Here is a 22,431-nt window from a genome sequence, read left to right as displayed (position 1 = left end):
TTACTATTTAAAAAGGGTTTTGTTGATTTTTCAAATTTAAAAACTACTTTGCAAAAGAATTCGGAAACTTTTCTAAATACTACTTTTTGCTTCTTTTTTTTTGAAAAATAAAGTGAAAAAGGTAAATTGAATTTTTTTTTTTTGACCGGAAAAAAGGTAAATTGAATTTGAAAATTTAAGAAAGTTGACTAAAGAGATAACAATTTATAATGAATTCCTTTTTAGAGCTTTAAATTATGTTCTTCTTGCTTTAAAAGATCTACGGAATTTTAATTTCCAAATCAATCATTTAGTTTAGGCAGGTACTTAAACTTAGATTAATGAACCTGTAAAAGAGCTCTTTAACTAAGAATTTAAAACAGAATTAACAATCTTCATTAAACACATTGAAAGAGATTAAAACAACTGTGCATAGTCAAAACCAGCAATCTTAATTACCGTGAGACTGACTAACAATTTAACTCAAAAGATTAAACACTAAATTAATTCAATTCAATGTCAAACAATGAAGTCAAGCATGAAACAATTAAACACAATTATTATTCTCAACATTCAAATTCGAAAACTACACCATAACCATAATGTGACAACTCCAGAATCACAACACAATTAACTGACTAAGATAAACCAATAACTAAGATTGCTCCACCGAGCTCCGTTGATTTTGCCTTCGCTGCAGCGGAGGAAAGAGGTGGACTAAGTGACTCACGCAAGAAGAACGAAAGACGGCGGTGTCACGGCTTGAAGATGATGATTGATGGTGGGGATGGGATGGAATTGCAATTCAAACGGAGGAAAGGATTGGGTCGCCGTCGATAGTAATGGTGACTATGGAAGGGATCGACGATGGTTCATGGAGTGAGGGAGAGATGTGACGATGGTGAATGGAAGAGGAGGTCAAGGTCGCGACCCTTCGCCTCCTCCTCCCATCTCTCGAAGAAGAGGAGAAATTAAAAATCAGGTGTGCCCTCAGCTTTCAAAATGGTGAGTTTGCTCTAGGTACTTCTTGGTATTCTCAAATTTGTAGGTCCTTTGCTGCCTTTTGCTTTTCAAATTTCAATCAATTAAAATAAATTATAAAAATATCATATTTTTGTCTTTTTTAGTTCTATTTTCATGCAACCATTTTTAATTCAAAATTTCAAATTAATCATAATAAATTAAATTAAGCCCAATTAAATTGATAAAAATTTCAAATAAGATATGAACAAATATGATAAAATGAGGATTTATCACAAACAATGAAACTTAATTACGTGGTTGTTTCCATGATAGCAACTTTTTTTCCTTCTAATTTTTCTTGGGGCCAATCTCTTGTGATGGCATCCTGATCCGAGCTCTTCTAGGTTGCCGGTTTGAGTCTTATTGTGGGATGCCGGATTTGGTTTGGGGGGGGGGGGGGGGGGGGGACAAAACAGGGCATTTGAATACCCTGCATCTGGTACACTTCTGCAACGATGAAGTGTACTTTATTATATTCATAAAGTGTATATATATGAGCGATACAAAAAAATTGATGTTTTATTGAAAATCTAAACATTTTAAAACAAAACCGAAACTTCAACGAGCAATCATTTTAAGAAAAGAATTCTTTAGGATCAAAATCACTGGCAAAAAATATAGGACTTTTTTCGAATAGTATTTATAAGTAAGTTTCATGTAAGTGAAGATAAAATTTTTCTTATATACTTATCTCGTATTTCATAAATTATAATTAAAAAGTTACTTGTAACTTATAATATCAATTTCAAGTTGATATATGTGCGACCTGAAGTAAAATAACTGTAGGCGAATGATTCGCCAAAACAATTGTTAACTCTAGTCTTTAGACCTGTTAATGAGTAGTACTTCTTTTAAAGGGCAATAAAGACCCATAAAGATCGGGTTGAGTTTTCTTCAAGTGAAATAGTCTTGCCTCGCATACGTTGACATAAAGTGGGTCCAGTTTATTTGTTTATGAAGGATTACAGAAAGCAGAAGAAAAACTTGACTTAACAAAGACCAAAGATGATGTATGTGCATGCGTGACTTTTGGCTTTTTGAATTGGAAACCGGAGTATTCCAAGATAGTGACAGAAATTTGGTTTATGGAGCAACTTGGCTGCATAGATGTTCTAGATTCGTGGTAATTTAACTACGGCATGAACACTTCATTCTGATTCTGATATTCTGCATGATAAGGTATTTCGAAAAGCCCATGAAGAGATTGGTTATGTCTTTGGCATGGGATAAAATGAAAGTGATGGCAAGTGATCGACGTGATGTGTCACAGTACTTATTCGACTTTGCAAGTGAGCGTGGTGGTGAATACACGGATTGCCCAAGTGGGAGCAGAACATCCTCCTCCGCGAGACGTGTTCCCACTTTCAGCGTCCATCTTTTTTCCTCCGCCTATCCCCACACTGAACCTGCTCCAATATACATATCCTTTCCATCTTTGATTCCTCAACGCGTAAGAATTATTGATGAAAAGTTTATTCTCAAATCCCAACTTTAATTTAATTCCATAGGATGAGATAATAAAAACAACTACGTACGCAATCAGATTCCATCAAATCTCCACTAAAAAACTATCCCTAGGGGCGGCTGAGGGAATCCAAGAGCGTCTTATATATTATTGTCATCTCATCTGACTTATCCAAGTATCAGCCATCTTCAACTTCAACACACAAAAATCAAAGTTAGCGTATCCCTTGCATCAGATTAAAGAGGAGATGTCAAAAATGAGTTTCCTCAAGTTTCAACATGGTTTCTCATGGAAGTCCTCCTCTTCCCAGCGAAAAAGCACACCCACCATAAACAGCACCTTCAAGTCATCATCAACCCGACAGATTTCCAATTCTTCTTCGTCGGGATGGAGCGCGCAGCCAAAGTCAGAGGAGCTAAGATGGGTGTTTGCTAAATATGACACCAACAAGGACGGCAAAATAACGCTGGAAGAGTACAAGGCTGCCTTAAAGGCAACAAATAAGAGTATTCCAAACGAAGAGGCGGAGAAATCATTTCAAGTGATGGACTCTGATGGAGATGGTTTCATCGACTTCAAGGAGTTCTTGGAAATGTACAGTGGAGGAGGCAAAGTGAAGGAGAGTGAGCTGAGAAGTGCATTTCAGGTATTCGACTTGGATGGGGATGGGAAGATCAGTGCAGAGGAGCTGTGTCGAGTTCTGAAAAGGCTGGGAGAATCAAGCAGCATGAGCGCCTGCATCCAAATGGTGAAGGGTGTAGATGGAGATGGCGATGGCTATATAGATTTTGATGAGTTCACCAGAATGATGACCAGCGGCAAGAGGCTCATCTAACTCAACCAGTGTCCTGTATATATGCTCTGAGCACATCATCATCTTGTTAAATTTGTGTGTTCGTCCTTCTAGGACCTGTTTGGTTTGAAAGTAGGGAAGGAAAAGGAAAGTTTTATCCTCGTTTTGTTTAGTTTGATTAAAAAGAAAAAGATGAAAGGATATTTAATGATTTCTTGTTTGGTTCAAAGAGAGGAGAGAAGAGAAGATAATAATCAATTTATCATTTTATCCTTACATATTAGTTTATATTTTTTATTGATATATTACATAAATTAATTTACATCTTAATTTAAATTATATAATTTAATGAAAATCCAGTCTTATCATGTTAATATGTATATTAAAAATTTGGTATAGTAATTTTTTATTCTAATTAATATAATAATATATTAAAAATAATCAAATTAGCAAATTTTATATGCTCTGAAAAAAAAAAGAAATTTTATTCTCTTTAGGCTATCTTTTTTTTCAGCTTTAAAATTATTTAATAAATAATATATTTATAAAAAACAATTAATTTTATAATATTATAATTTTTATTTAAATAATTTTTTATTTTTAAATAATTTTTTTAATAATATATTTTTTAATTATAATAATCTCTATTTTTTATTTTTCACTTAAGATAATATATTTTTTATTTGAAATAAACATTATAATAATATATTTTATGGGTAGTAGTGGAATATTAAAAAAACCATAAGAGTATAATGGTCTAAAAATTTAACTCCCTCAAAAAACCCCCAATTTAAAAAGGAGCTAAAATAGGGGAAGGAAGAAGAAGAGAGGGGACATTTTGGCTTTCCTTCCCTTCAAAATTTTTAACCAAATAAAAAGAATGACTCATTTTTCCTCCACTCTCTTACCCTGCCTTCCAACCAAACAAACCCTTAATTTTTGTCTGTTTGGAACTTGTTAAGTAGATCTTTTATAGTATCGTGGAGTTCCGACATGCACTATGTTAACTCAATGGATGTTAAACAGTAGGTGGAGAATAAACGAGATTTTTTGTTTGTCCAATTTCTATTCCTTAACGTTGATAATTGTTACGCCACCCGGTTGCGGGCTATAGGTGTGTATCCCCATGTGGAGAATATTCCGATCGCAGCAAGTGTAGCCTTCTAATTATAATAAAATAATTGATTTTTCCATCCTTTAATTTTCTTGTTATGCACAGACTGAGATAATTAGAAAATGGGACCTTAAACTTTGCAAAAATATTGTCCTCAAAATAACAAGTCTTAATCAAAAGTTAGGAGACTCAATTGAAAATGGTTTTTAATTATATTACTACCTCTGGTTCTATTTATAAGAGTTAGTTGACTAATTTAAGGAGATTGAGGAAAGAAGTTAAGTTAGTTATTTGTAATAAATATGTGTTATCTTTTCTAAAATATCCTTACTAATCAAGTGTATTGGTTAAAACTATTATTATTATAAATATTGTTTTGAAAAAAAATACATAAATATGAAAGATAAAGTGGATTGGAGTCTTATATTTACGATCAAAATAAAAGTCAAATAATATCTTATATTCAGAACCAAAGATCGTACTATTCTTCTCGCATGCATGTACAAGAAGTCGTTTTCCAGCACTTGGTCATAGAATGGTAAAAAATAAAAAAGATTACCCCCTACTTTCCTTTTCTTAAGAGAATTTTTTTTAGGATTTTGTTGGTCATATTTATAAGAAATAATGACTTCTTATTTAATTTATAGCATTTATTAAAAATTTATCAAGTAGCATGCCTACTTAAAAAAGAGCATTTACTAATAAGATCAATTGTTAAAAGCAACCAACCAATAATTAAACGGGATATTTATGAAAAGAAACATGTAGTTCTTTTAAATATTATATTAATTCGGTCCTTAATATAAAAGTTAATTAATTAATTTGAGTAGATTAAAAAAGTTTGTTCAGTTAGTTATTTGTAATAAATGTGTTATCTTACTTAAAATATATTTGCTAATTATATGTATTAACTATAACTACTATTTGATGGAGTCTTTAACGTGTGCAACCAGTACAAGGATTATTTCAGAAAAAAAGATAAATATAAGAGATAAAATAGATTGGGATCTTATATTTAAAATTAAATTAAGAGTTAAAGTAACTGTTATATTAAGGATATGATTTAGTACTTATTAGTTACTAATCTAAATAATTTTATCTACCTTTTTATCCTTAAACATTAATTATACTCTTTTTGGTCCCATTTATAAGTTTCAAATTTGAAAAGAGGTGTGGTGCATTTCATAAGTTTTAATTTAAGTTTGTCTTAACATTTAATGTATTTTTTACAATATTGCCATTAATCATTTCTCTCTTATCACATTTCTTCATACATTCTCTTTCATCTTTTTTGTAAGAATATATTTGGAAACAAAAATTTATTTTTAACCTATTTGTCATCTATAAATTAATTATTTAAAATTTATAGTCATCGCCGGAGAGAGTATATGGCTCATAAAAGGCATTGAAACTCCCATGTGTGTTACCACAAAAGTTTCGCTATTATCTCGAAAACATGAGACTTGGTGAGATTTTACAGTGACGTGGAAGATAAGAGCTCAGACTTTTTTTTTCCCCCCCCTTATTAATATAATTTTTGGTTTTTAAAATTTATTCTCGTGTTTTTTTGTTTTTCAGCTTGGAAGAAACTGAGTTTGATCTGCCTGGCGAAGACCAACTAGTTTTATGGAGGTTTGGCACTTGGTGCAACTTCTTTAAAAGAAAGAAGCAGCCTCCCTCCCCTCTGTCTTTCTTGTAAAGCGTTGCAGTGATTTCCTGTTGTCTAGTTCTAATTTCTTATCAATTTAGGATTTGTTTGGAATTATGATCTATAAACTGCCTATAAGAATAGTCGCGTAACTTGAGATAATACTCATCTTAAATATTTATTTTATATTTTATAAACTATAGTTAAATACTTATTTATAAGTCATTTTAAAATAAGTATTATCTTGGTTCTATTTATAAAACAGAGAGAAAAGATTTTTCTTAATTTTATTTAAAAGTCACTTCATTAAAATTTTAGCATCAATGTACTGTTTTATTTTTCATTTATTATAATATAGATTATTTTTTAGAGGTGTATATATTAAATAATAGTAAAGTTGAAAAGTTATTATATTTTAATTAAGAGGCAATGTAGTTTAAAATTTTTTTTACTCTATATGAAATACATTAAAAATGTCTTATAAATAAGATAAGAAAATTACCTTATTTTCTTCTTGATCTTGATAAATATGACTAATTATTCTTAGCATATTTGAGTTGGGGCTACATTCATGACATGGGAGCGAGGGAGTGTTTGGTAACCCTCAAAAGTGCTTCTCAAAAGTACTTTTTCGTAAAACGAGACAAACACTTCTATATATTTATTTCGTAAACTATAAAAACACTTATAAAACCATGATTTGGTTTCCATTCAAACACTCTCTGAGTCTGGAAACCAATAAAACCAAAAAGGCGTCACTTGACGCTCGTTATGGTTGGCGCTTTATTTATTTTATTCCATCCCCTTCCCTTGCCCCCGCAAGCAAACAAGCATGCACTATACTCTCAACACTCCACAGTCAACTCAGCGTAGCTTTTGATGTGATCTGGAATTAATTAAAACTCCACTTGTTATTAAATATAATATCTGAATCATTAATTTACAAATATTATAAAAAAACTAATTAAGTTATTATTTTTATTAAATGCTTGTCAACTTTCTTAAAATATTTTCTCTAATTATCATGCCATTAATGGAAGTTTTCTTTTATATACAATAGGAGTTTCAGAATTAAAAAAAAAAGATAAAGTAAACTGAACTAATTACTTACGTTTCAAACCTGGGAAAATCAGGAAATAATAAAAAATGAGTTTTGACTAGAGAAAAAATTAAACGAGAAGCAATTTCATGATACCAGGATAATCCGCACGCGGATTCTGCGTGTTCCCAAATTTATTTTCATTGCTTTCAATATGTCGGTCGGGGAAACATGAGCCGAGGCTCCTGACCCGGTGCTTTAATTTAATACAAGAATTTCTGCTCCGCTATTTTTTTCTGAACAGCAACCAACTTCCATGATCACAGACAAGTAGCGCGTGTGTGGGGTTACTTATAGGAGTATTTATATTATTTTTTATAAATTATGATTAAGAAATTATTTATAAATTAAGAAAAAATAGTAAATAAAAACTCCTAATATATAAAATTACGATTTGAAACTCAATTTAAAAATAACAAATAAAGTCCTAGTCTCACATTACAAATATGAAATTTTGGTAAAATGTCTGAAATGTCTCTTAACCAAGTGACAAATTGACTATGGAAAATAACAAATTTATTTTAGTGAATAACAAGTAGACCAAATTAAAATTTGACCAAGAAATATTTCAGATATTTCATCAAATTTTATATTTATATATGAAACTAGATCTTTATTTATTATTTTTTAAACTGAGAATCTCAAATCATAATTTTGTTTTTCTTTACCTTTCTCCCTATAAATTATTTCATACAATTCAATTGGTTTCATCAACCATTTCTTTTCTCTCGGATACCGTGACTAAACAGGCGAACTCGAAGCCCCCCAAGTTGAACTTTTATCTTTCCTGGCCTTAAATGTAACTACGAGTCCCAATGAAGCTCTCTCTCTCTCTCTCTCTCTCTCTCTCTTCCCTCTCAGCAGCAGCATCGGCCAAATTAGAGAATCAACCAGTTCGTTCGTACTTTCCTTTGATCTGACATTGGCAAAAGGGCTGAGCTAACCTATGAGGAAAACAGAGGCAAAATGGGAATTAACTAAGCCTAAATTAGTCGTCACACGGCCACTAAAATCGAAGTTGATGCTAACAAGATGGGAGACCAAAACGTCCGCCCAATCCCAATCAACCTTGTACTCTTCAAGAATTTACTCACTGTGTTTGACTGGTCCATGTTCAAAAGGGCTTTCCTTTGTGGGGCTCATCAGCCCCTCCGCGTGTATTAACCCCATTCTTCTGCGCCTCTTGAAACAGCTTCGCCACGTGATGGATGCCTCTGTCCTTTGGCTGCGAATTCAAATTTCTTTTTGTAAAGTACCCTCTGATCCCTCTAGTCCTTTCCTGCGTGCATGTTATCACCAACAAGTACCTCCTCTTCTAAACCCTGCGAAACCCCTTCACTCACGCTCCGCCCCAGAGCCATTAATCTGTATTTGCGAATAACATTAAGTCGATAGCTAACAATATTGAAGCTGCTGGACTCTGCTCGTGTTTGTTTAATTTTTTGTCTCATTGCCTGTGTTTTGACCAGACAAGAGTCGGGTACAAGTCTAGTTTAATTTGTGTCTCCCAGGAAATTTACGCGGATGCGTTGCAAACATATGTGCGATGGTGAAGGGCAGAGCTGTTTAATGTAGAGAAGGATGTGGAGGAATCTGCGGGATGCCACGTGATTCCTTCACGGACCCATTATCGAGGCGCGAGTGCACGAGTGGCTGGGAACAAGGAACTAGGAAACAGCTGATTCAAAAGCTTCATTAGAGCCGGTAAATGTGAGCACCCCATTTTCGATATAGACAGCATTGAAGCCTTGAACCGAACTTAAAACCCCATTAATGGCTCCAACTAGCAAATTTATTGATCCATCTTCTCGACTTGCGAGCTTAGGTGCCCTGTTTAGGAGTTTCTGTCCGTTGGAAATCCCTTTGTCCTGAAATTTCTCATTTTGGGCAACTTGTCAAGAGCTCTTAATGAAACGGGTCACGTGGCCACTTTGATCCGTCAGTATCGCCAGCTCATTCCCCTGCCCAGTTCACTTCGGAGTCAAAAGAATGGTCAATGAGGCGTGCTAGCTAGCTTCCACACCATCCCTCTCTGTAACTCTGCCACTGTGCCTCTGTCTCACTGTGGTTTGAGTCTTCTTTAACGTTCAAACTTTGTTCAATCTTTTATAGCATGTTAACGCTTTCGCTCACAAACCCAACACCTCATCCCTTTAGTTGTCACTGCTGTTGCTTTCTGTACCTCGAATGGTAAGCTTGACTAATTTTCCAACGAACTGTCATGAAGAGGATTAAGGATGGACTTGTGATAGTGAAATTTCCATTGACCACCACCAACTCTACCATGAAACCTCAGATGATGGGTTATCTGCTTTGTTTTACAGATACTAAAAAGCAAACCCTAGATAATAGTATACGTTGTGTTATTATGCATTGGGTTTTGAGATGACCTAGTTCTTAGAATCTTCCCAGAACTTCAATTTACAAGTTAAAAACATAAAAAAAAAAAAGAAGACAAAAAACAAAGGATTGGCCCAAAAAGACGAGTTTTACAATTAATGCCCTCCAGGTAAAAGATAAAGAACCCAAAAAAACAAAAATCACCAGGTTCATGGCATGGGTTCACTCGCTTACAACCAAAGGAGAACGGAGGAACTGACAGACAGTATATTTTTGAAGATTGGTCGTCATTGAATGCCAAATTAACAATTATAACGAGTAATGACAAAACATCGTGTCATCATGCCCCTTCACGAAATTGACATTTTAATTTTAGAAGTTTGAAAAGGAAGAAAAAAACACGATCCTCCTGGATCCCTTCTTAGATATAAATAATGGCCTCTATCTACTGGGGCGGGGAGGGGGTCCCGACTAGAATTTATTGGACCTTTCTTTGTCTGCTTTCTTTGAATTTCAATATGCTGTTTTGAAGTCTCATGGCATGCTTAGACATGTATAACAACTCAGAGCACAGCGGTCATCCCTGCACTCCAATGAGCCCCAGAATCTCCTTCTCGAGCGATTTTGTTGATGTTCAGCAAGCTATCAAGCAGGAAAGGCTTTCCAGAGACGCTCCAGCTTCCCCAGACTTCGAGTTTTCTGTCACAAACTATTCAATGATGAGCGCCGACGAGCTTTTCTATAAAGGCAGGTTGTTGCCCTTCAAGGATGAACGCAGCAACCAGATGCAGAGGACCACCACAACTCTCAGGGAGGAGCTCCTTCATGATGATGAATACGAAGATTTCTCGCAAAGGCCACCCAAGGGATCATCCTCAAGAAGGAAGGGGTTTATGGGTCTTAGAAAAAGTCATTTTGGCTCCAAGAAAGCTGATAAAAGTGAAGGTTCTTCGGACGCAATGGTTGGGGGAAGAAGGTCTAGATTAGTGAATGAATCTGCTCGAGTTAATGTGACTTCCCAGGTGACGGAGTCTCTATGTTTTGGTTTTGATTTTTTTCCCTTCCTTGAAGTCAAGAGATTACTGGATGTTTTCTTAGTTTTAACGTGAATCTTGTTTGCCTTTTGTGTTATTACAGGATTCGTTGAATGATGGAAGCTCAGGCTCCTAACATGATAGAAGCATGGTTGGAAGCGTTGAATTCTTTGAGGAAATTCCTTCGGTTTCAGGGGAGGATTGACAGGGTGGGAAAATGAAGGTCATTTCTTTATTTTGTTCTGTGTTTTCCCTGGGTTGAGATGGTTCGACTGATGATTTGTGCTAGGATTTTGCTTTCACCTTCGATTCATCTTTGCTGAATTCGTCCTAGGAGTTAGATTTGGGCTGTTTATTGTACAAATTATTTTGCAGTTGAAGGAACTTCATTTTGGGTTAGCATAAAGAGAGTTTTCTTCTGAATGCTTTTATAGTATCAGTTTGGGCAAAAGAAATGTAATTTTAATAGTATTACTTGCAAAATAAAATGCGAGGAGGGAGAAGGAATGGACGCTTGATGGAGGCTGTGTAAGGGCGAAAACGTTGGCGCCGTTAGGTTACTGATTCTCTCTCGCTGAAGGAAGCTTTATTTTAAAATTTAAAAATATAGTAACAGTAATTGCTCGTTAGTTGGTAAGTCAATGGTCAAACTTGGAATCTACTTCTATTTCCTTTTAGGAAAATCTGAAGAAAATAAATCTTCCTTCTCACAGTTTTAAGTATATGTTCCACAATTTGCAGAAGATGTCTTCAATCTTGATGCAGACATTAAAAAAACAAACAAACAAACAAACAAACGCTTCTCTTATTTTCAGCGTCATATACTTGACAAGTTGGTTATAAGTCTGCAAATAAGTAGACAACTCTCGAATACAAATATCAAGTGTTCTTCATAAAGATTTCTCGGAGAGCTATGGGAATAAGGATTGGGGAAGACGATGGAATCTTTGACATCAAAGTCCCGGCAATTTTAAGAAATGAAGTCGGGGTGTTAATGCTTACGAACCCCCAAAAAGAAACCAAGTACATATGATACGTTATATTTCTACACAACACATAACAAAGATTAACATAGTCTTGTTTAGCAAGTAGCAGTGACCTCATTGGTGAAACTTGTGATGGAAGCGTTCGTCTTTGTACTTCAAACTCTCAATATAAGCACCAAAACCATCACAAGCTTCTTTCAATTCTTCAAGCTTTGTTTCAATATTCATTATTTCGTTATCTGCTCGACTGAATTCAGTTGTGGACGCCGAATACCTTGAAGCCTCGGAGGTATCTTGTGCTTCATATGCCAAGTTGACAAGCCTGCATAACCGGTGTCTTAAAAATTCCACATTCATCCCCAGATACTCAAAGGCTAGCAACTCTTTGTCCCATTTAGCAAATTCAGCGGGTGGAATATGCAGTGAACTAGATCTCAAGGCATCAGCAATGTTGACAACTTCAGATATAATGCCGACAATGAGGTTATAATTGATGCCCTTTATGAGATTCTCGTGCAGAAAGGCCTGCTGGCTATGGCAGAGTTTGTAATACTTATTTCGAAACTCCTGGGGGAGCTCAGAATCGATGGGAATCCCATCAATTATGATACTGAAATTTTCAAAGCTTTTTACATCCTTGAATTTAAGTTCCGTTCCAAGGCTCTCCAGTCCTTCTGAACCAGCTTCATCACTTTCATATTCACATTGTTCAGCACACTGCCGAACCTTGGGGGAAATTCTCGACACACTTGTCTTGTTTTTCTTTTGGACAACTGGAGGTGGCGAGTCAGATTTTTCTTGTTTCCTCTTAGGGCTATTACTCAGTTGAGCATCCTTGTTTGCATTGTCTTCATATTAGAATATCCACAAGCAAGAACGGAGAATTGTTAGGATACTACCAAGAAAGCAAACATTTTTGTTTATAATTATCACAGGTCTAGGAGCATAGATCTAAGGCTTGCCTTTTGCTTTTTGCTTGGTATAATCATCGAGATTCGGAAGGGAAACCGCCCCATCCAGTTCGCCTAAGCCATTTGCTCTCACTATATATACCTGAAAAACAGGCGTAAAGAAAAGTGGAACTAGTATCAGGAAAGAAGAGCATAGAGACTAGAGATAAATCATGACTCCTTTCTCTCAGCATTGTTTTTTGTATCGAAGAGAAAGAGATAACAGAACATCTAAGACTTGAGAGCAGGAAATAGGCAGCAATGAATTTCCAACCACATATATCGCAGCAACTTAGAGGCACGAAGATTGACCGTATTAAGATTCAGAGCAATTCCACCAGAGGATGTTTGCCTTATCAAACCAGATATGCTAGCGAATTCAGCGAGAGAATCATCTAATTCGATAGTAGTCAATACCAGGCCAGCCATTGTATAAACCGCCTAGAGTTTTCTCTCAGACAAATCAAGTTTCTCTCACGGATAACCTAAACCTGCTACTTGCTTATAATATTCCTATAGAAAGGGAAGAAATTAAAGAAGATTGGACCTATCCCTGAACGATGACCGTAAAAGAAAGCGAGAAAGGCCAAAACCTCCACAGCATTCCACCATATTTGATGGTAACTCATTTCACTGAATTTCCCCCCTGTCATATGTCTGCAACTGTGCTTTGTCTTTCTTCACTCTGCATTAAACATTTAGGACCCATGGGAACTACTAAGGGACACTGACCTCCCGCATTCAGTTGTTATTAGCATCTCATATTGGAGAGAGGTGGTTAATATCAATACTTACACAATAACAGGTCCGTGACTGACACAGAGAACTTACAACGGAATAAGTGGTCATACATGCCATCCTTCTTGCTTTACAATCTAGTCGTCATATTGCCATTGAAATACAAAACCCATAAACTCACAGTATAAGCACTAAAAGGACACACCCCCCCCCCCCGGGGGGGGGGGAGGGAGGAGAATCCAAAGAACGTACCTTAAATTTAGAAGGCTCAACTAACTGAAAAACCAAAACATCTCCCTCCTGCAATTTGTGGACTGCAGAAAACTGCCTCCAACCAGAGCCTAAACCTGTCTTGCAAGCAATGTATTTCAACTGGTATTCTTTATCAGATTCATCTTCCAAAGTAATGGTAGTGTCACTATCCGGTAAGTGTTTTTTACAGAAAAACGCAGGGAGCCCCTGGGAGGTACAGAAGAACTTGCTATATGAATACAATGCAAAGGGGGTTTCCAACACGAGGGCAATTTTTACTTGAGTCTCTTGGAATTCTTACCATCCAAAAACAACCAGCAACATGTGATCTGACCAATGACTTCACAAAGCTAGGGACCCTCGGATCTAAGTTTGATTGGATCATCTCCGCTCGAAACACAGCAGACGACCTGGCCTCTCCTGCTGATAATGTCCTGTCTGTTGCCACCTTAGTGGAGCTTCAAGCAAGGATATGTATCAATGTTCAATGAGTAACTGTGGAAACTGGAAGATGAACAGAATAAATTGCACATCATACTAGGTGATCCACCAACCTTGCAAGCTTTTGTGCCTGATCGGATAAGCCCTGCCCCAGCATTTGTTAGAGTCTTCAGTAAATTAGACTATAATTCAAATGGATGATGCCATATAATTTAGACCCCCCCTCCCCACCCCAAAAAAAAAAAAAAACACACACACACACACACAAAGAAATGGAGAAGCCATTTAATTGACATTCTTAACTTCTCAAAGTACTCGGTGTTGCTAACTTACAATTTAAAAAAAAAAAAAAAGCCCCATCTTATTGTTAATTAAAAAAAAGTTGAAAACACACCAAATTGAATAAGCTCTAGTTAGAGTGAATATTTAGGGATGCTCAGTTGCGCACATATAACAGTATCATAATATGGGTTCATTCTTCAAATGTTGGCTCATATAATGCAAATAACTTGTTATGAATGTTATATTTGATACTCCTTTGTTTCTTAATGTAGAACTTAATTGTTGAGTAGATCTTGGTTCTAAATATAAAACCAATTTATTATATTTATTATTTTTTTAAATTACTCCTATTGATACTCTCTCTATCATAATCAAATAAAGAGGGATGAATGATATTAAAAAAGATGATTTTAAGAAAACGTGTCATATTTCTTATAATTAACTAACATACCTTACTTTTTTAATCTACTCAAGTTAGTTAGTTAAATCTTACATCAAGATCATGGGGAGTATTTATTTTGTTCGTCATTAAAGCAAACATGTATGCCTCCATCCTCCTAGCCGTTGACAATAAAAACTTAACATGGTTATGCAAGATGACGTTCCTAAGAGACTAATTATGCTTCGAGCCATAAGCCGAAAAGGAAGACTGAAAAGGGATTAAAAAAATGGGAAACTCACTTGATTAGGTATAGAAACCAAATGTTTTTTCTGAAGCCTGTGTTGATTCTGCACCATCTTGTTCCGTTTGTGCTGCAAACAATGCAGCGTAAGGATCAAGTAATCAAATATTAAATTGGAAATAAAACCAAACCTAAAGAAAAGCCTTTTTCATGTGTTAGCTTCATCTAGACATTCCCTTGGTTGTGAATTTACGAGAAGTATGGGAAGACAAAAGAATTACAAAGTTAACCCCATTGATAATTAAAGTACTACAACGAATAATGCCTCCCAAATCCTAAGATCTCTACCGGGTAAAATAAAATACTCATAAAGGCGATCGTTGAAGAGGGAGACGCATTTTAATTAACTACTATGGGGAGAAATAAAGAGAGGAGAGAAAACCGTGGTTGAAGGAGGGACTCGTTTGGGAGACTTTGACCAATTGGCCAGGGTCAAGTCATCATCGTCATCCGTATTTTTACCGTGCCTCGGAGGAGTAACGGCTTTTCCGGCAGCCGTAGAAGCACGAGGGTGGTCGGCTACCTCCTTCTTAACGGACCGATCCTCTAACGCTCGGCTACTTCCATGACCCACCACCATCTCAACACAATACAAACAGGAATTGCCGCCTGCCAGCAACAGATTATTGGCCTTCCATGGCCATCACCAAATCCCAATTACAGTTACAGACGTTGCCGGCCAGAGAGGAGGCCAAGAAGGGCCTCCAATTTTTAATCATGCCAACTTCCTTACATTTTTTCGCTAACAAGCAAAACAATATCATATGTATGTAACCTTTATAACTTAACGACGTCGAGGTAATATTTTATAATAATACATTTTATTATTGGGGAAAATGTTATCATATTTTTATTAAATGATTCATAGCTAAATTTAATCCTTGGATCACATCGAGCTAAATTAGCGTTTTCCTGCTTTTTTGAATGGTTTGAGAATAGGAATATATAGTACTCTTCCGGTCCTTAATATAGGACTTATTTAACTAATGTGATTAGATTAAGGAAGTTAGGTAAAATAGTTAATTATAAGAAAAGTGATACATTTTTCCTAAAACACTATAATCATCTTTCTTAATACCTATCTCTCTCTTCTACTTGATTATGGTTGAGGGAGTATCCATAGGGATAATTTAGAGAACATTGATAAATATGATAAATGGGTCTTATATTTAGGACCAAAACCAACTCAAGAATTAGGTCCTATATTAAAAACTGGAGGAGTAGTATAGGTAGGCATTGTGTGGGAAAAGCTAGGTAGCTAACTTGCAATAATAAAAGAAAAGATTGTTGAGGCAAGTAAAACGGGGTATGAGAAAAGACAAAGGAATGGTGTTGGTTGCAGTTACTACAACAGAGAACAATAATACTTGGGCTGGAAGGAGAGAGCCAGGCCTAAGTGGACGATTAAATTTAAGTAAGTTAATTATCTCTTCAATTAGATAGTGAGAAAAACAATTAGTTCACATATATAAATTGACTGCATCATAAAAAGCTCATATTTTTAGTTAAAAATGAAAGCGGCCTGCACTTGGACCTTGAATTGCCATGAGCAGCGTACTAGAATGAAACATGAGACTCCAATTAACGAATGCGCACCATAAAAGGGAATTTACGTGATTCCAGGAATACATATTAATGATGGTTTGAGAATGCAACTAATTGACATCATAAACTACCTCGTCGCAATCTTGTGATCCTGTCCAGCTCTCGTGCATTAAAGATCAGATCTTTTCGTGTAATCTTGGTTCCACTTGCTCACTTCTTTAATTATTGTTATATTGAAACTACGAGAGGAACAAGAAGGATGAAGTTGAGTGGGCGAAACAAAAATAGAGAAGGGAATGGACAGAGTCCAGATGACAGGGTAAGAATAAAAAAGGAATGGAATAATTCTATCGCGTTGCCTTGCTGCCAATTACTGATATTCGACCAGTCTTTTCGTCCGTACAAGTGCAAAAATCATCACTTTTTTGTATTACAAACTAGTTTGATTGATTGTTAAGAGGAGGGATGTGCCAGAAAATCCTGATAAAATAGATTTTAAGCACTCGCCGGTTGTCACCAACATATCAATATCGCAAATCCAATTCGTGCTAAGAATAACGACGGGGCCTTGGGATTTTTTGGCAGTCTAGGTGAACGGAGGAGCTGGCCGTTGTCTCGTTATGACGTTGGAATTTCTTGCACGCCTTATTCTCCAGGCATTCCTTAATTTTCTAAGATCCGAAGACTTGAATATTTCAACAACTTATATACGGACATTCAAGAAATCCCATTCACATACAGCTAGCTTTAGAGTAAACAAATTGGATATGTGGTTGCAGAAGTTATAGTTAGTTGCTAGTTATCTCCTTTTCTCACATGCTATTGCTTAACGAAAGCGATGAATGAAGCAGCCTGGGGGGTTGCGCTGGATATAAAAAATTTAAACACTTAACAATCACATGAATCATCGTGACCAACATCCCTGTCTTGACCAAGTCAAATGATGATGGTTGGTGCTGCTTGTCAATCTTGGCCGTCCGCGTTTCATGCCCTCAAATTACAGAAACAACTCAATTTTCCCACGACCCAGGGTATCAATTAAGACACAATTTTTCAGTGTGACAGCATATGAGGAGCGGAAAATCACGTGATAAATTTTGTCTTCCAGAATGCTTAAGTGGCCGTATCATTAAAGAAACACTGCCACCCTACATAAATATTCTTGTTTGTGATTAGCCACATATAGTGTCACTTATAAATTCAAAAGAACTGAAAGCAATGATACTCGATTTTTCACCCGCAAATTCTGGAATAGGTATGCTTTTATTTGTCATCGGAGTAGAGCATTGATGGAAAAGGGGAACTGAAACTCGTCAAATTATTGATCTGATTCCATAAAAATTTATGAGAATATGGAACTTTAAGTATAATATTAAGCTGACAGTGCTCATGCCAGTGGAATTTATATGTATGTATGTATGTCTATATTGTGTGTATGGCCTTGCCCCCGCAATGGTGTCACCCCAAGACGTTTCAAGTACCTAATAAGGCAAGCAGTTGCCCGTTGCATTGTAGTGCCACAACTGCCGTTAAGACCGTTGTTTTGTTTTTTTTTTCCCCATTTCCTCTTTTTTCCTCTTTTGGGGAATTGGGGTTGTGGGATAGTAGGGGTCGGAGTTACGGGACTGGTCAATGACAACACAGCCCTCTATTTTTTATTCCTTCTTCGCGCTCTCTCTCCTCCCCTTCTCTCTCCTTCGCCTGTGACATTGTTACTTTTTGGCCCCAAATATCTTTATGATTGATTTTGGCTGAGTTTCCGTTTTCCTTCTCTTCTTTTGTTACCTTCTTGCAGCGCACGCCTCCTCCCCGGTCTTCAAAACTCTTATTTTTAGTAATTTTCCTTTTCTTTCCTCTACTCTTTGAAGTTTGAACCCAATTTATTTTGTAGAACTGTACTCGAAACTTCATTCAAATTCCAGTTTTGTGCTGGTAACGTCTTCATGATTCTTTAGCATGGACTTTCCTGGCCATTTGAATGGTTGGATGAAGGTTGCCTACGTGGTGTTAGCGTTCTGCTCTGCTTTTGTTTGCGGCGCTATAAAAGGTCACTTCTTTCGCCCCTTTTCATACCCTTTCGTTCATGATTCAGTATCTGCTGGTGAATCCAAATACTTATGATTGTTTTTTTTTTTTTTATCCTTTTGTGCTTCAAAATAGATTCAAACAATAATTTCTTGAAATTTCCATGGAATTCTGCAGGCTTGCTTGTGGGTCCTATCGCTGCTCTGTTCCTGATTATAGGGAATGTAAGCGTAATTTTGGGGCTGTTCCCTGCACATGTGGCCTGGACGGTTTATACCCTTCTGAAGTACTTCCTTCACCGTTTCCGAATTCTTTTTCCTCCATGATTATGATTTTCAGTCTTCTACCTCTTGCGCTTATGGGTTTATGTTTGCAGGATCAATATTTTTGATGCCGCTATGAAAGTTGCTATTTTGTTTGCTTTGCCTGCGTTATTTGGTTTATGGTTGGGTCTAGGCATAGCGGGAAGCGTTCTTGTCGGGGTAGGATATGGCTTCTTCACCCCATGGGTTTCCACTTTCGAGGCCTTTCGACATGATCGCGAGTCCAAGAAGTTTTTGCACTCTTTTGTGGTGATGATCTTATAAGATCTTGTCTTCTCAACACTTGTCTACTTTTTTGCGCTCATTTTTATTTACTTGTATTGAACTTAGGACGGTACCTGGGGAACTATCAAAGGGAGTTGCACTGTAGTTAGAGATTTTGCAGATATGTGTTACCATTCGTACTCAAGTTACTTGAAGGAATTACGTGAGTCACCTGCTTCTGACGAGCTTCAAAGGCTAAGGTGAAGTTCCTATTTTAACTATGTGAACCACTCCTTTAGTAGCAGCATAGAAGTCAGAAGAACTGTAATCATATGCTTGACTACTAGGTTGCTCTGCGATGATGAAAAACATAAGGATGATTATGACAAATGGAGATTTCTGTTCTTTGGTTGTAGGCTAATTCATGTTCCTGCCTGTATCATCGTGGGAATAATGGGGCTAATTGTTGAGATTCCTCTTTTTACTGCAATTGCCCTTGTAAAGAGTCCATACATGTTGTTCAAAGGCTGGTTCCGACTGATTCAGGATTTAATTAGTAGAGAAGGCCCATTTCTTGAAACTGCTTGTATCCCAATTGCTGGACTGACCATACTGATGTGGCCACTCGCTGTCGTTGCGAGCGTTTTGATGGCTATTTTCTCCAGCTTTTTTATTGGACTTTATGCATCTGTTATTGTATTTCAGGTTCTCTCTCTCTCTCTCTCCCCCTCTCTCTAGTTTCCCATTCCAGAAGCTGGGCGATTTTTCCTTGCCTTAATTACTGAACTCACTTTGAAACTTCCTTTTGGGTGAAGGAGAGATCCTTTCGTAGAGGTGTAGCCTATGTGATTGCAATGGTTGCTGAGTTCGATGAATACACAAACGACTGGCTCTATCTTCGTGAGGGAACTTTCTTTCCAAAGTAACCATTCTCTTAATTAGTTTCTTCTCATATTTTCTAGTGCATGGAAATTTGTTCCGCTAACATCAGCAATCGATTTGCGCTCAGCCAGGCCCCGGTACCGAAAGAAATGGGTTGCGCATTCATCAGAGTTTTCTGTAAAAGGTAATAGTGTAGCTAGTGGCATGTCAGTTCCCACTACGGATTCACCTGCAATGTTTATGCCAAACTTAACTCCTTCAAGATCAGTTAGAGAGGCTATTCATGAAGTGAAAATGGTGCAGGTATTTCAAGTTTCACCCTCTCCCTTCGTTTTATGGTTCAGGCACCCAGGGTCATCGTTTGGTCTATATTCAACCCAACTGATGGAAAATTGTCTTCCTAATATAAATTGAAAATTTGTCATCATTGGGTCAAGTCAACTGTTGGAAAATTTAGAGACTCGAGACGTGATTCTGGTCATATTGGATGTTTTCCTCTGGCTTGAGCTTTGATACTTTAAATTGAAAATTTCTCATGCCCTACTTAATGTGACAGATATGGGACCATATGATGAGGAGTTGTGAGATGAGAGGCAAGGAATTGCTGGATGCAAATGTACTGACAGATGTTGACCTTTATGAGTGGTTGAAGGGCAGGAACAGCAATGAAGCTGCCATCGTTGGAGTTGGCTTGCCATGTTATTCATTTCTGCAAACCATTCTGTCCTCCATCAAATCCAACTCAAATGGCCTATTGCTAATAGATGGTCTAGAGATAACTCATTTGAACAGACCCAAGGACAAACTATTGGATTGGTTCTTCAATCCAATAATGGTTCTGAAGGAACAGATTAGCGTCATAAAATTGGAGGAGGGTGAAGTTAGATACTTGGAGAAAGTAGTTCTGTTTGGAAGCAACGCACGACGCATGGAGGCTTGGGATAACGGTGGTTTAGTGCTTCAGGATCCTCTCAGAGCTGCCCAGATCCAGGGAATTAGCAGAAGGTACGTGACTTATGTTTGCATTTTGACTTGTAAGTTTCGGAAACAGTCTCTGCCTTATTTGTCTCTTTGACTGATAGATATATGCCTTAATGCACTCTTAGGATGATTGGAATGATAAAGAGTGTGTCGAGGTTTCCAACTTACAGGAGGAGATTTCACCAAATCGTGAAGGCTTTGCTTGTTCATTATGTGGATCGGGACATATCTTTACGATCCGGCAGTTTTATAGTATCGAACACCTCAGATGAAAATGTTTAGGATAGCCAAGTATTGGTTTTTTTTTTTTTTTTTCCTTCCCTCCATTAATGGATTGCTGTATATATGCCTTTAGGTCCTCAAGTGCTGTAGAGCCAATTCCTTTTTCGTAGTTCCTCATCGTTATTATCTCTTTTTGTTCTTTTGGTCAAAGCCGGGGTGTATTCGCTCTCCCAGGCCTTTTGGTGGTGAATTGCCAAATTGAAACCGAGTGGCTTCCAAAAGTACAAACCTGTGTTGGCTAAAATGCAACGGGACGTACCAAGAATCAGGTATGGCAGTGGGAAAAGCATTCGGTGTCACGTGGCTGGATGACATGACAGAGAGGAAAGGTAAGATTTCACCGGAGCCATTTAGGCACAAGCCCGTTTTGAAGTTTAGACGCATCACTTGGTTTGGGCCTAAAATATATTTGGATCTGCGAAGACTCTTCTCTCTCTCTTGATACAACAAAGACTCTTCTCTTTAGATCTCTTAGGCCCTTCAAGGCTTCAATGAACATTTGCCTTTTGTAACCCCCCCCCCACAAAAAAAAGAGGAAAAAAACACCTTTGCCTCCTTTTTTTTTTACAGCTTGTTTAGTTACCGGAGGCGCAAAAATGGAGTTATGTGGAGGACGTCAACTTCAAACAGCCAACATCATGATAACATTTTTTTTCCAATTTGTGTGTATATGAAGAAATCAAATAAATGGGCAGATATCCCTGTCTTCAGTAAATGCGGAGTGGGTATGTCCTGTGCAGTATCATTGTCACATGGCATTCACATTTATAATTCAAATTAGGTAATTCTGTGATTTATTATTGTTGTTGTTGCCCACGTCTTCATTTCGTGCGACCTCAATAAATAGCTGCACTGTAGTCTGACTCACGTCCAGCTGTTTTTTTGGTTGCCCAATTTATTTTGTTGGCAACAGTAAAAAGCACCGAATAGAAGCGTAGAATGTGTACTTTTATTTTTCTTAGAGGGCAAGCAAAACGTAGATCTTAAAATTATAGTACTCAAAGCACAGTGTGCTTCAAATGGTCTGCCTTTGTAGTTTCCTACACATTATGATCCCGATGTGGACATGAACTGCCCGTTTTTAGTTGTTAATCAATGCGGCAGTTGTAATTGCAGTCCGTTGACTGCAGTTCATCGTATTTATATGCTGTTAATTAAACAACTTAAGTACCTACTACTCTTTTATCCACCACGTCATTCCAACTGCTAGAGCGTCGCAATTAGCAATGTCTACGCAGAACGTTTAATTTGACTTTAAGACCATATATTTTTAATATACCGCTTCTAAATCCATGTGGCTGCAGATTTGGTTGAGTGTTAAAAGGCATTGAAAAATCATTGAATCACTAGTATATTATATTC

The 22,431-nt window shown here is 36.8% G+C and overlaps 5 protein-coding genes across 6 annotated transcripts; 3 read left to right on the top strand and 2 right to left on the bottom strand.

Annotated features, from left to right (window-relative positions):
- The first annotated feature begins 2,637 nt into the window (after positions 1 to 2,637).
- Positions 2,638 to 3,386, top strand: LOC114746920 (probable calcium-binding protein CML18). The gene has a single exon (XM_028935193.1). It carries the CDS (start codon positions 2,715 to 2,717, stop codon positions 3,300 to 3,302), a length of 588 nt encoding a protein of 195 aa, XP_028791026.1. The 5' UTR covers positions 2,638 to 2,714; the 3' UTR covers positions 3,303 to 3,386.
- A 2,449-nt stretch (positions 3,387 to 5,835) lies between these two features.
- LOC114746922 (uncharacterized) lies at positions 5,836 to 10,901 on the top strand. Of its 2 annotated transcripts, XM_028935197.1 has the most exons (3): positions 5,836 to 5,840; positions 10,029 to 10,483; positions 10,599 to 10,901. In XM_028935197.1, the coding sequence occupies exons 2-3, from the start codon at positions 10,055 to 10,057 to the stop codon at positions 10,629 to 10,631; spliced, it is 462 nt and encodes a 153-aa protein (XP_028791030.1). In that variant the 5' UTR covers positions 5,836 to 5,840; positions 10,029 to 10,054; the 3' UTR covers positions 10,632 to 10,901. The 2 variants fall into 2 exon arrangements, with proteins under 2 accessions (XP_028791030.1, XP_028791029.1); XM_028935196.1 differs by lacking the exon at positions 5,836 to 5,840 and having other exon boundaries at positions 9,935 to 10,483.
- Positions 10,902 to 11,229: 328 nt separating this feature from the next.
- On the bottom strand, positions 11,230 to 13,331 carry LOC114746917 (B3 domain-containing protein Os01g0234100-like). The gene is made up of 3 exons (XM_028935190.1): positions 13,025 to 13,331; positions 12,444 to 12,534; positions 11,230 to 12,329 (listed from the first exon to the last, which is right to left on the bottom strand). The coding sequence occupies exons 1-3, from the start codon at positions 13,082 to 13,084 to the stop codon at positions 11,596 to 11,598; spliced, it is 885 nt and encodes a 294-aa protein (XP_028791023.1). The 5' UTR covers positions 13,085 to 13,331; the 3' UTR covers positions 11,230 to 11,595.
- On the bottom strand, positions 13,277 to 15,546 carry LOC114746924 (B3 domain-containing protein Os05g0481400-like). Its single transcript, XM_028935198.1, has 6 exons — positions 15,210 to 15,546; positions 14,826 to 14,897; positions 13,976 to 14,007; positions 13,723 to 13,879; positions 13,422 to 13,628; positions 13,277 to 13,306 (listed from the first exon to the last, which is right to left on the bottom strand). The coding sequence occupies exons 1-6, from the start codon at positions 15,405 to 15,407 to the stop codon at positions 13,277 to 13,279; spliced, it is 696 nt and encodes a 231-aa protein (XP_028791031.1). The 5' UTR covers positions 15,408 to 15,546.
- Positions 15,547 to 17,971: 2,425 nt separating this feature from the next.
- Positions 17,972 to 21,178, top strand: LOC114746916 (uncharacterized membrane protein At3g27390-like). Its single transcript, XM_028935189.1, has 9 exons — positions 17,972 to 18,419; positions 18,575 to 18,683; positions 18,774 to 18,969; positions 19,051 to 19,184; positions 19,341 to 19,629; positions 19,740 to 19,846; positions 19,938 to 20,109; positions 20,363 to 20,811; positions 20,913 to 21,178. Exons 1-9 carry the CDS (start codon positions 18,329 to 18,331, stop codon positions 21,067 to 21,069), a joined length of 1,704 nt encoding a protein of 567 aa, XP_028791022.1. The 5' UTR covers positions 17,972 to 18,328; the 3' UTR covers positions 21,070 to 21,178.
- Positions 21,179 to 22,431: the final 1,253 nt, after the last annotated feature.

The sequence above is a fragment of the Neltuma alba genome, unplaced genomic scaffold, assembly GCF_004799145.2.
Source record: "Neltuma alba isolate B1F8T4 unplaced genomic scaffold, ASM479914v2 tig00005138_pilon, whole genome shotgun sequence".
Taxonomy (NCBI): domain Eukaryota; kingdom Viridiplantae; phylum Streptophyta; class Magnoliopsida; order Fabales; family Fabaceae; genus Neltuma; species Neltuma alba.
Note: the sequence above shows the minus strand (reverse complement) of the source record. Positions and strands in the feature narration are given on the sequence as shown.

Bases quoted from the DNA above. Each gene is read 5' to 3' on its own strand.
- LOC114746917 (XM_028935190.1), bottom strand. From the start codon at position 13,084: ATGACAGGGGGGAAATTCAGTGAAATGAGTTACCATCAAATATGGTGG. The intron at 12,535-13,024 runs GTTTTGGCCTTT...CCTGTTTTTCAG, and splicing joins TATGGTGGAATGCTGTGGAG to GTATATATAGTGAGAGCAAA. The intron at 12,330-12,443 runs GCAAGCCTTAGA...TCTAATATGAAG, and splicing joins TACCAAGCAAAAAGCAAAAG to ACAATGCAAACAAGGATGCT.
- LOC114746924 (XM_028935198.1), bottom strand. From the start codon at position 15,407: ATGGTGGTGGGTCATGGAAGTAGCCGAGCGTTAGAGGATCGGTCCGTT. The intron at 13,880-13,975 runs GTTGGTGGATCA...CCTTGCTTGAAG, and splicing joins CAGGCACAAAAGCTTGCAAG to CTCCACTAAGGTGGCAACAG. The intron at 13,307-13,421 runs GTACGTTCTTTG...TATGACGACTAG, and splicing joins TTGAGCCTTCTAAATTTAAG to ATTGTAAAGCAAGAAGGATG.
- LOC114746922 (XM_028935196.1), top strand. From the start codon at position 9,998: ATGGCATGCTTAGACATGTATAACAACTCAGAGCACAGCGGTCATCCC. The intron at 10,484-10,598 runs GTGACGGAGTCT...GTGTTATTACAG, and splicing joins GAGTTAATGTGACTTCCCAG to GATTCGTTGAATGATGGAAG.
- LOC114746916 (XM_028935189.1), top strand. From the start codon at position 18,329: ATGGACTTTCCTGGCCATTTGAATGGTTGGATGAAGGTTGCCTACGTG. The intron at 18,970-19,050 runs GTGATGATCTTA...TATTGAACTTAG, and splicing joins AGTTTTTGCACTCTTTTGTG to GACGGTACCTGGGGAACTAT. The intron at 20,812-20,912 runs GTACGTGACTTA...ATGCACTCTTAG, and splicing joins ATCCAGGGAATTAGCAGAAG to GATGATTGGAATGATAAAGA.
- LOC114746920 (XM_028935193.1), top strand. From the start codon at position 2,715: ATGTCAAAAATGAGTTTCCTCAAGTTTCAACATGGTTTCTCATGGAAG.